Genomic DNA, 13608 nt, shown 5'->3' on the forward strand with positions numbered 1-13608 from the left:
TTGAAACTGTGTTGAAACCATTGACTGTACTTTAGCTTGGAGTAATTTACAATGTGCCATGCGTTCCTCAGTTTCAGCTCAGGTGACGCCCTTGCCGTCTGTGTCCAAGTCTTCAGCTGCACCACGGGACAATGGCGGCAATCAAACACAAGGAAACACAAAGTCAAAGGCAAACGTGCATCACAAGACCCACCCTGCACCCAGGAGGGTACCCCGCCCCCCTCCCCGCTCTCCTTTCCACATGGTAAGCAACCAGTTCTGTCCTCTAACCTCACCTAAAAAGTATACGTTTATTAAAAACAGAAGCTTAAAGGACACTGTGGCAAAAAAACATTTTTTATGACTTTTAAAATTTTTTTTTATTTCAAATGTGTCTGGTGTATAAATAATGTAATAAACAATTATTAAAACAGGAAAAAAAAAAAAAAAAAAAAACTAGACCGCAAAGACTGTCTTGTATACATACATCTGCATACAAATACATAGACATGCTCATTTATCCATATATGCGCATACATACACATAAACACATATTTACACATACATCTATACCCATACACATATGCAGTGCACATAGCTATATATACACACATGCATACACACATTTGAGCACACATAAATTCCCCTACGTATATATATATATATATACACACACTCCTACACACACATGTACCTGTACACACACATATGCCTCTATATCCATACCCTTACATCAGCACATATTGTAAAAGTTACCTTAATAATTTTAAATAATATAGTTAGCTTGCTCAGCGTTGTAGCCATTATTATTATTATTATTATTATTATTATTATTATTATTATTGTAATAACAGAAATTAAACTGAAAATAAATGTATTACTTTTTTAACATTATTATTGTATTACATTATTATTGCAAAAATATACCGTGATGTGATGATCATTTAGAATATTTATAGATACGGCGTACTTTACAGTGTACTTGTACTGTCTGAAAATCCTGATGTTTTTCTTCTCCATGAATCCGTAGTTGCTTTTGTTTCTGTATTCAAGTCACAAACATGGTTTATTTAGGTTGAATTAAGCTCTAAACAGCTGTGGGAGCATCACCACTGGCAAAAATAAATCATGACATTGCAAGAAAATTAGGCGGATAATGATGACTTGTTGCATTGCTGCTTCAGCGCTGCACTGGGCTCTTTGTCGTTGCTTTCATAGCTTTCGCCGGTGTGTGTTGTGACTGTGATTCTGTCCCCGGCTCTTTACACAAGCAGTTTCCAGACATAAAGCAGTGGAGAGCTGGTGCTGCTGTGGAAACAGTTGTCCCAGCACTGAGCTGTGTAGGAAAAGGATACGACTTTAGCATTTAGCAGCGGTTGGTGAACTAGCTGCATGTGGCCACAGAAGAGCAGTGTTGTTTTCATAGCTGCTGGTTCTTCACCATCTTGTCTTCACTGCCTCCAAGTGGCCAAGATAATTTCATACAGATTTGTGGTCATTTGCAACAGCTTCTGGAAACATGGTCCTTGCCTTTGTCCAGTCTTGTATTTTCAGCTCTTGACCTGATTGTTTGTGCGCCTCTCCTTCAACAGTCATGGCTGGCTGACAGGCTGAAAGAGCAACGCCACAGCCGGATGGACTTCATCTTCCGAGTGAACGAGCGCCACTGCGGAGCAAAGCCTGTGTACGGCCGGGAGGTTCTGGACTTTGTGACTTTTCTCCCTGGTCCTCGTTCGTCCCCCGCTGCTCTGAGTCCTTATGGGGACTGGGGCCGTTCAGGTCACAGCAGCTGTTTGTTCGCGCAATGGCAAAACAAATTTGATCACTGGTTCCAAACTCACGCTTTGATAGAGGCCATCAACAGCATCGAGGAACGGCTGGAGCTCCTCAGTGATATCATAGACAGGTAGAGGTCTTCTTGACCTGAACATTATTAATAAATGAGAAGATACTAAAGCAGACGTTTATTTCACAAAACAAACTCATGTTTTCTGTGTTGTCTAGGTTTACATTTGCGATTCCTCCTGTGGAGGCTCCTCCGATCTCCATGCATTGCTGCCATCCTCCTCCATCTCTGAGCCACAAACAGTCTGTGTTCGCCTCTGCGCTGTCTGCTGAAGTTGCACCACTCACGCGCAGTCTCCATCGCATCCATTGCAACATGAGGACCCAGTTCCCCGACCTGAGGCTCATACAGTATGATTGTGGTGAGTTGTTGGGATGTTTCTTTTCCTCTGCGCTGTTGAGGCGGCCGCAAAACTGGAAACAAAGTGTGCAGAACAAAAAACATTTCAACTTATCTATTTTCCTCAACACTCACTAAGATAATACATAAGATTCAATCATGATTTTTGTTCATTAGACTCTTAAGAAAGCAATAAAATGATGATTTTTTTTTTTTTTTTTTAATCTTGATCTCAGTTTAAAATGTCATGTGTTTTGCAAATGCTTTAAACCTTGTTTTGATTGCTAGTTCCTTCTTCCAAGTAGCCTGTTTGGTGTTTACAGTGTCGGTGGCTTTGCGTGAAAACTTGTCCATGTACACTGCAGCTGAGATTGAACATTGTCCAGTTTACTTTGCGAGTGGGCTTGTGTGGCATTGTCATCAGGAGTCTGTACAGGACTCTCTCTGGGTGACTCTGTAAGCAGCACTTTGTCTGCTTCCTTGTTCATTGTGTCCAGACTTGTCATTGGGAGACATTGTGTCCACAACAGAGTGTAATCAAGTGATTGATGATGGCATTAATTCAGATCTGTCTCCAGTTGAGACTTTTCTCAGGAAATTATGCAGTTTTACTTTATTATTCTGTTTATCTGGTGAATGCTTTCCTAAATGGTTGTACTCCTGTGTGTGTGTGTGTGTGTGTGTGTGTGTGTGTGTGTGTGTGTGTGTGTGTGTGTGTGTGTGTGTGTGTGTGTGTGTGTGTGTGTGTGTGTGTGTGTGTGTGTGTGTGTGTGTGTGTGTGTGTGTGTGTGAGAGCAGGTAAACTTCAGACTCTCCACACTTTGCTGAGAAAGCTAAAGTCAGGAGGCCACAGGGTGCTGATCTTCACTCAGATGACGCGTATGTTGGATGTGCTGGAGCAGTTCCTCAACTACCACGGGCACATCTACCTCCGCCTGGATGGCAGCACCCGTGTGGAGCAGAGACAGGTTGGTCTTTCTGGTATCAAACTAAACTCTTCTGCAGAACAGGAAGAGGAAAAGTTCACTAACTGGGAGGGTTTTTGTTGCTAATGCTTCACGCATCGTCTTTCGTCTTCTCGCAGGCCCTCATGGAGCGCTTCAATGCGGATCGACGCATTTTCTGCTTCATCTTGTCAACTCGCAGCGGAGGCGTTGGGGTGAATCTGACCGGGGCAGACACCGTCGTATTCTACGACAGTGATTGGAATCCCACCATGGATGCTCAGGCTCAAGACCGTTGCCACCGAATCGGTCAGACCCGGGATGTCCACATCTACAGGTGCTTTATTTATTTCTAATGGCTGACACAACTACACCGAATATTTAGCTTTTTCACACAAAGCTCTGTGCTACGGCGGTGTTCTGCACCCTGTCATGTTATTGTTTGAAAGCTGTGTCCCATCTGTCCGGTGAGATCCCACCCAAATGAACTTGATCCCCAAAGGGAGGATGTAGCGGTTTGCTTTGCAACAAGATGCAAAGTTAAATAATTAACTTTGTATCAATGTGCAGGTCCATGAATCAGGACTGGGGTATGTAGCCTTTAGGAAATGGAAAATGTTTTGGGAATGTTTTTAATTTGACCTCAAAGCAGAATCAGAAACACAACAGGACAATGTGGAGAAATAAATCTTGTCAGCTTTGATGTGTTTGTAGATGTTCTGTGTAGTTGTTTCTATGAAGCTGATTGAATAGTGTCTTAAAAAAAAAAAAAAAAAAAAAACCCCCCCCCAAAAAAAACAACTAAATGAAATGATAAAAGATCTTTAAACGTGCTTTAATCCAGTGGTCAGATTGTTTGGCTGTATAATGCCTTATTTGCATATTTAAACAGTTAATTTCAGAAAACGTGAAATAGAAAATAAATAACGGCCTTAAAGGTGGAGTATGTAAGATTTTCAAAATAAATTAACTAAAAAAATAACTACAATCATAATTAGTTTTTTTTTTTTAACATGTAGGTTCCAGTCTGTCCATATTTGATGTTATTAAATTACAAGTTTAATTAATGACAAAGACCCTTCTTAAATGTTTGCCTACCAGTAAAAAAAAGTGCTTTTTGTCATTTGTCATTAATTAAACTTGTAATTTAATAACGCATCAAATATGGACAGACTGGAACCTACATGTTAAAAAAAAAACTAATTATGAGTGTAGTTATTTTATTAGTTAATTTATTTTGAAAATATTGAAAATCTTACATACTCCACCTTTAATGTGAGGAAGAAACCAGGAAAAAGTTTCATCTTGTTCAGATAAATTTGACCAGGTCTGGCTCAGATGGACCCAATATATCTTTATTGACATTATTCTTTTTTATGTTCTTTATATAAAGAAAAAAAGAGAAAAGAAAAGGGGAGTGGGGGGAAAAAGAAAGAGAAAGGGGGAGGCAGACAGAACTGAGAGAAAGTAGCGTGATATATACATAGCCAAGTATCTTCTGAATAAGAAGTGTGTACAGATGTTTCTGCTGCTGAGAATTCTTGCATTAACTCCCATTATGGGGAGAAAAATAAAAAAGTTAAAAAGAAGTTTTGTCCCATTCACCATGGCTGTCTGGCCTTTTGAACGGACCGCATGTTGTTCTTTCTGTTTTCAGGTTGATCAGTGAGCGGACGGTTGAGGAGAACATTTTAAAGAAAGCCAACCAGAAGAGGATGCTGGGAGACATGGCGATTGAAGGAGGAAACTTCACCACTGCCTTCTTCAAACAGGTACCTTTATTTGTTTGTTTACAGGAAACCTGATTATGTTGGGAATTAAAGGTACTTCACTGCATTAGCTGTTTGTCTAACTGCCTGTTTGGAAAGTGTTCTTGCTGGCTAATGATTACATGGTGACTAATCATTGTTAATCAATCACCAGACTCGGCGTTATACAGGAAGAAATGTGTTTTTCATTCAAAGCTTTTGTGTTTATTGAGCTCCGATCACGTTGCAGCATGTTGGATGTGTTGTGGTGTTCATGTGCATCTTGTTTTCTTTCCGTGAAGCGCACAACATTTTGCCTGTTTGTTCCTCAGCAAACCATCCGGGAGCTGTTTGATGTCAACGATGGGGAGAAGAGGGAGATGGCGGTGGAGCTCTCCGTTCCCCAAGCTGAGGAAGAGGAAGGTGTCAACAAGCAGAGCACCACCATCCTGGAACAGGTAGCTTATGCTGGAAGGAAGTCTCCTAATATATCTAAATATAAACAGCACAAAGGTCTTATGTTACATTTTTTCCCCTCAGGCGCTGTGTCGTGCTGAAGATGAGGAGGACATAGTAGCAGCCTCTCAGGCTAAAGCCGAGCAGGTAGCCGAACTGGCGGAGTTTAACGAGAATATACCGCTGGACGATGGAGGGGAGCAGGAGGAAGTGGAGGAGCTCTCCAAAGCTGAACAGGAAATTGCTGCCCTGGTGGAGCAGGTGAATAATTATTCAGGACTGTAAATGATAAATTAAAATCCAGGAAAAAGTTTAGTTGATCTGTACAATATAACAAAAATAAAATATATCTGGTTTATTTTATGGAGCGAAACATTCAGACGGATTTATATATGTTTTGTCTGCTTTTCTGTAGCTCACTCCCATTGAGAGATACGCCATGAACTTCCTGGAGGCGTCATTGGAAGATGTGTGCAAAGAGGAGTTGAAGCAGGCTGAGGTAAGGTCACTCACTCACACACACACACACACACACACACACACAGTTGGCCCTTTTCCATTAGTATCAGCTTGTCTCAACTTAACTCGCCTCAACTTGGTTTTTTAGGGTTTTCCACTCTGCTTTTGTACCCGTTTGCCGGTACTTGGTTCTAAACGAGCTGAGTTGAGTTGTGTGTGACGTCGCCAGACTGCATGCCGCTATTGGTCAGGGGCGTGGCCAATCAGAGGTCAGGGAGGGAACTCACTGGAAGAGCTACTCCAACACGCAAGTTGTGTACATTACGTGACAAGCGATGGCGCAACAAAAGGCTGTTCCGTGGTTCAACGTTGAGGCGGAGACATTTCTTTGCGTGGTTGCTGAGGAAAGGATACAGAGGGAACCAGATGGAGCGACACAAAATGAAAAAATCTATCAAGAGCTTTCTGTCAGTGGCGACGGCTAGCCATTTTCAGCAGTGCAAGAGAAGCTGAAGAAACTCAGAAGTGACGATCGGCAGGTAAAGGACCACGATGGTCAGAGTGGATCGAACAGACGGGACTGAAGGTTGTTCCCTCTCGCTGTTTTTTTTTATTTTGTTGCTGAAAACTAGCCACAGACCAAGTCGCAGATATACATGGTTGCCTCTAGGTCCTCCATCTTAATGCTGTTATAGAGCTTGTCGTGCACAACACTGACGTCACAGCGATTTCACACAAGACCTGGTTTGACCTGGTACTAAACTGTACTTGAAAAGAAACGGGACCATGTTGAGGCGAGTTATGTTTAGACAAGCTGATCTAATGGAAAAGAGGCATAATTACATGTGCAGATGAGTGGGGAGGGCATGATTATCATGATCAGGGCCACTTGTGCATCTGCAGAATCTCAGTTTGCAGACTGTGAAACCGTACATCCAGTCTTTTGCTCTGCAACTCAGCAGGTCCATTAACGTTCTGATGTCACGTTTATTTAACAAGAATTTTGTTGATTTTTCATCAATACTTCAGACCAGGGCTACTCAACTCAGTCCCACGCAGCCCTGCACCAGACTGAGTAAAGCTTGTTAATCCTCCACAAGAAGCAAGAACTTTTTTCTTGTTCTCGAGGCTCCGAGAAGAAGATGACGTCATTTTGTTCTCGCGGATGCATTTGAAGACTGTTCTCGACACATTGGGCTGGAAGAACTTTTTTTTTTTTTTGCGGGGCTCCGAGAAGTATCGTGTGATTTTGTCGGACGTTTGAGGTGGGCGGGGTTAACACAGAAAAAGCTTGAAGCGGAGTTGCTGCTTCCACGTTTTTGCTGTTGCAGGTAAAACAGATTGTTTTGATAAAACATCTGATAGAGGTGGTGAGAAAGTACGAATATTTTTACACGTGACATTCCAGCCGAGTGCACGACCCGCCCTGCCGCGGACGAAGTTGCTCATTAAATATGAAACTAGAAAAGCACTCGGAGAGCGGAAACCTCCGCCAAGCACAATGTTTAAGAATCCTTTTTAAAAATTCCAAACGGTGATCCGGATCACCACCAGAATTTAATCAGTTCTTCATTTTTACATTTGCAGCAACTCTTGAAATTTTTATGAAAATCCGTCCGTAAGCTTTTAAGTTATCTTGAGCAAAAAGACGCCGGGAAACACATAACCTGGCGGAGGTAACAACTGGATTCATTGCATATAAAAGCAGACATCGCCCCCCGCAGTGATCCCTCCCCGCTGCAGACGTGCTTCTCGTGGAGGATGGATGAACCTGACAAGAAGTTTTTTCTTGTTCTTGCAGCCTCGAGAACAAGAACTCAGTCCTTGCTTCTCGTGGAGTTTGTAACAAGCTTCATTGTGCAGAACTTTATGGGTTGTTGGATCCTCTTTTTTTGGGTCAGGTGTGTTTGTGCAGGGATACGCTGAAAACCTGCAGGACGGCAGGCCTTGTGGGACCTGCGTTACACCTTCACAGCTTTACTTTGATCAAAACAGAAAACAGAAACCATTCTGTACTCGCACACCGCTTTTTTTCATTGAGTTTTAAATCTGTTTTTCTTCTTCTTTTGTCTGTTTAGGAGCAGGTGGAGGCTGCCAGGAAGGGCCTGGACCAGGCCAAAGAGGAGGGTCTCATGCTCCACCCTTCATCTGATGAAGATGAGGATGACTTTTTGCCAACGCCCGCCTCTTCTGAGCCCGCTCAGCCAGCTCCTGCCCGCCGTGGTCGTAAACCCAAGGACAAGACGGTCACCTCCACGAGGATGAGCGGTCGACTGCGCGGAGCGTCGCCCGAAACCGAGCCTGAGCCCGCCACTCCAAGAGAAGTGCCTGAGAGACTCCGCTGCGGGCTGAGAGGAAGAGGGGCTACCAAGGACGCTGGTTCTGCGTCTACCACCCCGTCCTGCACAGATCATCAAAAAACCTCATCCAGCAGGCTTCATGAGTCCTCCAAGTCTTCTAAAGCGTCCTCTCCTGCCAGAGACCATCAGACCACGAAAGCCAGGACTCAACCAAACCGTTCCCATCCCAGTCCAGTGCCTTCCGCTCCCACAAGCTCTCCCCCCGCAGGGAAAGCTGGAGAGACCGAGAAGAAGGAGGGCGAGAAAGAGAGGAGAATGTCCGAGTCGTCGCTAGACTCCAGCGGCGCCGTGGACCATCTGACAAAAGAGGAAGATGGTAAAGACCGCAGTTCTATTTCGCCTCCTTCCACCAGCAGATCTCCCCGCAAGCGGCAGTCGGCGGACGAAGAGGTGCTGCGGGGTCTGGTCGACGATTCGCCATCCGCCAAAGTTCTGCGGAAGCTTCCGGGACGACTGGTCACGGTGGTGGAGGAGAAGGAGCCCCGGAGGAGGCGGAGGAGAGGAAGCGGAACTGGAGGCGGAGGTTTCTCAGAAGAAGCGGCAGCCGAGGAGAACGCCGCTGGTCTTGTTGAAGAGCCAAACAAAGATGATGCATCAGAGAGCCCTGATGGAAAGACGAAAGCGACCGCTTCCAAATCCCCTCAGGACCAAGACACCTCCCCCGTTTCGTCTGTGCACCCGCAGCCCGTCCGAGGTTACCCTCCATATTTCCCACCTCATCTTTCCCCCGACATGCCCGTGCTGAGGAACCTCCCTGTGCGACGCAGGTTGGAAACAGAGTCCCGCATGGCTGCTCAGCTGGGAGAGCAGCAGCACCATCTGGGGCGAGGAAGAGGAGGGACCCAATCCAAGAAAACGGATGCCCCACCAGGCAAAGACTCGCCCGCAGCTTCCACAGAGTTGGCTGTGAATTCTCTTGAGACGCCTGTGAAAAGAAAGAGAGGTCGGCCTCCGAAGACTCCTCCTGCATTTTCTGAGCCTGACAAAGTGACCGCTTCGAGAAACGATGAAGAGAACCCCCCTCTATCCCCGAAACGCAAGAGGGGACGTCCTCGCAAAGACTCTACAGCTACACTAGATGCTGCTGCAGAAGCACAGAACTCTAATGTATCAAGAACTGACATGAACACAGAGCCAAGAGTCCCGCTAGAGACCCAAACTGCTGCTGTTTTCACCACAAGTCAGGCCTCAGAGCTGACTAAATCTGAGGAAGCTGAGGTTTCCGCCGCTGCAGTGAAGACCGATCACGCTTCAACACCAGTCCCGGCACCAGCAGCACCTGCAGCCCAGGTGTCTTCCCCACCTTCTACGACTGCATCCACCTCAACATCCACACATGTCATTAGTTCAGCTCCATCTCTAAACGCAGCTTCGGCCCAGGCTTCTTTTGCATTCCCTGTTCCTGCAGCCATATCTTCCACCATCTCCATCAGCACCACAGCCCCCCCAGCTTCACCATCTTCACCAGCTCCTCCAGCTGTGAAGTCAACAACCGTTTCCACAGCTCCTGAAGTCCCTCCAGAGCCAGAGTCTGCTAAAGCTACACCAGATGCTCGTCCTCCACACACTGAGGCGTCTGCCGCAGCAGCCAAAACGAATCCAGCATCAACAGATCCCGCCACAACAATCCCAACAGCTACAGACGCAGCTTTAAAACCGGTTGTTGCCACTACAGAGGAATCACTTACAACTCAACAAAACCCTGCTGCACCAGCTGTAACCTCTATCCCACCTAAAACCCACGACGTTTCAGCCTTCATATTGAGCCCTCCGCTGTCTCAGAAACTCACTTGTCCACCTACAACTTTAATAAAAACTAAACAAGCCAGCCCATCAAATCCCACGACCGTTGTGCCGACAAGTTCATCAAAGTCGAGCCCCTGCACGTCTGACGGTGCTTCTGCAAAACCCCCAGTGACATCAGTCTCCCCATCTCCTGAAAATACTTCTCCAGACGAAGTGAGGACTAATGAGGAGATCGCTACAACTCCCATCAAATCAGTCACAACTTCCTCACCGCCAACGCAAGACGTCACAAAGACTGAGCCTGCAGAGTTCTCTGGGACATCCGCTGCTCCACCTAGTCCTGCCTCCACTCCTTCCACATCCACATCTGCTCCAGCTGTGGAGGCAGTTTCATCACCCACCGTAAATTCTACCCCTGTCACAACAGCAGAAAAGACTTCTGAGCTCCTGTCATCAGATCCCAAACAAACGCCTGAAATGGTTACCATGACTACAGCGTCCACAGAAAAGTCGCTCACAGTCGCCACCACTTATACTACATCTACCCAGATCCCCTCCACAGCCCACTCTGCTTCAGAAGCCACAACGTTGCCCACAGTTTCCAGCACACAAACCACTACAGCCAGTTCCCTGGAAGACCAGAACTCCTCCACACTGGCTCAAACTGAGGCTCCACGCCGCACTCCAACACTGACCGAGACGGGGGCTTCCGAGCCAACGCAGAAGTTGTCCGACTCTAAAAGCGACACGGACACAGTGACTGAGATGGAAGTAGAGGATGTGGAGGCCGAAGTGAAGACCAGCGAGCACGAGGAACACAAAAAGCAGGACATCGCCAAGTCGCTGAAAAGAAAGAGCTCCTCTGAGACTAACGAGTTTTCATCTGGGAAGATCATCAAAGAGGAAGACGACACGAAAAAGGAGGAAGAGCCGAGGCGACAGGCAGCAGAGGACGCGAGCGAAGACCTGAAACCTCCCAGTCGGAAAAGGTCGCTCAGCAGGCAGAGCAGTCAGGAGTCCGTGCGCTCCTCTTCGCCGTCATCCGAGTGTTCCACGTCCACCCTCACTCGTCACGCTCACCATAAGAGGACGTACGAAAACCGGCATCCTGCCAAGAAGAGGCGAACGGATGGTCGATCTGAGGAGGAGCAAAAGGAAGTGAGAGAGAAGAAGGCAGAAAGCGGCGAGGAGCAGCCCATCACCGCTGCCTCTCGTAGGAGGCGCTCCAGATCTTCCTCTTCCTCCTCCGACTCTGACAGCAGTGAGACCAGGAAGCGGCTGACGCGCTCCGCCAAGCTCGGCCTGCAGGACCAGGAAAAGGAAAAGGGCAGCAAGGAGCGGAAAGGAGGGAAACCGCCGCGCAGCTTGGATAAAAATACATCAAACAACACCAATGCATCCACAGGAGGCGAGTCGGGCAGCGACACGTCCTCAGTTAGGCTGACGAGGAAGTCTGCAGGATGTCAGCCTTCACAGGACAGTAAAGCTCAGACTAACAGCGTGTCCTCGTCGCCTCCTGAGCCGGAGGTTCTGGGGAAAAGGTGCTCGGCTCTGAACGCAGCCGCCAAGCTGCTTGCAATGAAAGGAAGGGTGGACACTCCGGGGCACACACCTCGGAAAGACTCTGGAAGCAAGGCTGCGGGGGCTTCCACCTCCTCTTCTGACAAGAACCAAAAAGCTAAAAGTGTGCCCGCCTCTCCTCAAAGCAACTCCGTAAACCTTACGAATAATAAAAGCAAAAGTTCAGCTCCAAAGCAGACGAGCCGCAGTGCGTCCCGCTCCACCAGGCAGTGTCCCGGAGCGCTGCTTCCACCGCTCGAAGCGGAGTACAAGAGGCCCAGAGCGGAGGAGAAAGACTGTGGTAGCAAGAAGTCAAGAGGAAAGGAAGGTGAAGGAGAGACGCGGTCTTCGTCGAGAGGTCACAGCGCCTGCAGCAGCATGAGCAGCGATGGCGAGGGCGACTGCGGTGGCCGCAGCAGCAGAAGCCGCAGCAGCAGCAACAGCAGCCAGCGCACTCACAGCATCAGCTCCCAGAACACGGAGCGCAGAGGCTCCCGTTCCCGCGCCACGTCCTCAGGCAGTGAGCGCGACCGAGACCGCAGCCCCGAGCGCGCCAGAAAGGAGAAGCAGAGCCGGAAGGACGGCAGGAGATCTCTGAAGCCATCGCAGGAGGTGACCAGCAGCTCAGGCGCCGAGGGAACGCCGGACAGGGTGCTGCGGAGCGTGGCGGCGCTCGCGGCAGCGCAGGCGCGCTCCCCTGCCGCCAGCACTCGCTCCTCTGCTGGTCAGCAACGCAACAAGACGTGATCGGCGTGCCGAAGGGAAAAACAAACAAACAAAAAAAAAACCAACAAAACAAAGCGGTGTTGCAGGGCACAGTGAGCGAGCATGTCACGACCTCCGAGGTTGCTGCTTTGCCTGCACTCCGAGGAAAACATGGGGCGCGAGTGCTGCACAAGCCAGAGACCTCCCTGCCTCTTGGGCCCTCTCCCTTTCTGAACAGAGCCAGTCCCCTCACCAGTTTGGCACTGGGGGAGAAGGCTCAGGGATGCTGGACTGACCATAACAGCGTGGCGTCATTGTAGCACGCCCGTAAGCAGACGAGGATTGTTGCAGTGGAAGCGCTGACCACTGGGACTGGAAGGGGGGGGCAAAGGTGCAAGAAGTAACATAATGTACTGTAATCATTCAGAACTGGAACGCTCGGACACCTCTGAACTGGGATCACACAGCTCCCACTATCGGAGTTACTGAGAGTCATTCGTGTGACACTGAAACCTTCCGAGCGAGCAGTTCTTTCTCACGTTGGAGGTTTTAGAAAGTTTGCTTTCAGAACTCATCAGCTGTCCTGACTATTGTTTCTTTGTAGTCAGTCGATAAGTTATGCATATTTTATGATTTCTTCCAGGGTTTTGGGAAGAGAACAGGTCTGTCGATGTGGCTGCGTTATGCTGGAGCTTGTCTGCTTCGTCCTTTTTTTTTTTTTTTTTTTTTTCTTATATCATTTCTGTTCATTGGATTCATATAAAATCCAGCCTTGCGTTTCTCATTTGCACATTTATAAGAGGAAAAAAAATGCGGCCCTGAGCTATTTTTGGCGTTGTGGTGTAGTAATACTTGAGTCAATGAACTGCTTCCTGGTACCTCTGCGTATCTCTACAGTATGAGAATTTATTAATTGAACTTACAAATTGTCTCCAAGATGCTGCATCTTTTTTTCTTTAACCCCAGTACTCCCACTGACCGTTGCCGCTGCAGTCCACGTTGTCATGTATTTATATTCAAAGGGCGAGTCGATGTTAGTGACGTGAGAGTGCCTCTTTGGCCAAACGGTTTTCAACCTCTTATTGCCTTGTGAAGCACCTGAAGCAGCTTATTAAAAAGAAACTAAAGCCAAACTAAACATACAACCCTTCTGCGAAACCAACACACCTTGTGCATCAGCTCTACCAAATTCATTTTTCACCTGATGCTTTGTCACATCACGTCATCGCTCTCGGTTCATGTAAGGAAAAAAAAATGTGAATAAAATTGCTGGTACAGTTCCAGATGACTGTAAATTGTCGATTTAATTTTGAGCAAAAGTGATATTTGGTGGGGATGGGTAGTTACTGGTGATGGTCTTTTGATTCGTCTCTTTATTTGTTGCATTCCTTTGATCCCTTGTAATTCCACGTTGTTTTACTTGAAAATTAAAGACAATTACAGTTGAATAAAAAGACCAAAAGTTA

At 47.1% G+C, this 13608-nt stretch overlaps 1 protein-coding gene across 1 annotated transcript in view; it reads left to right on the forward strand.

The window, feature by feature from the left end:
• Nucleotides 1-13569, forward strand: part of srcap (Snf2-related CREBBP activator protein) — a 38352-nt gene extending 24783 nt beyond the window's left edge. The window contains exons 25-34 of the mRNA XM_079260689.1: nucleotides 72-244; nucleotides 1572-1885; nucleotides 1984-2186; nucleotides 2963-3132; nucleotides 3249-3445; nucleotides 4766-4880; nucleotides 5189-5314; nucleotides 5397-5573; nucleotides 5728-5811; nucleotides 7850-13569. Coding sequence (XP_079116815.1) covers nucleotides 72-244; nucleotides 1572-1885; nucleotides 1984-2186; nucleotides 2963-3132; nucleotides 3249-3445; nucleotides 4766-4880; nucleotides 5189-5314; nucleotides 5397-5573; nucleotides 5728-5811; nucleotides 7850-12184 — 5894 coding nt within the window. The 3' untranslated portion in view covers nucleotides 12185-13569. The remainder of the gene's footprint in view (nucleotides 1-71; nucleotides 245-1571; nucleotides 1886-1983; nucleotides 2187-2962; nucleotides 3133-3248; nucleotides 3446-4765; nucleotides 4881-5188; nucleotides 5315-5396; nucleotides 5574-5727; nucleotides 5812-7849) is intronic.
• The last annotated feature ends 39 nt before the right edge of the window (nucleotides 13570-13608 follow it).

This window comes from Telmatherina bonti, assembly GCF_933228915.1.
Source record: "Telmatherina bonti genome assembly, chromosome: 21".
Classification (NCBI taxonomy): Eukaryota; Metazoa; Chordata; class Actinopteri; order Atheriniformes; family Telmatherinidae; genus Telmatherina; species Telmatherina bonti.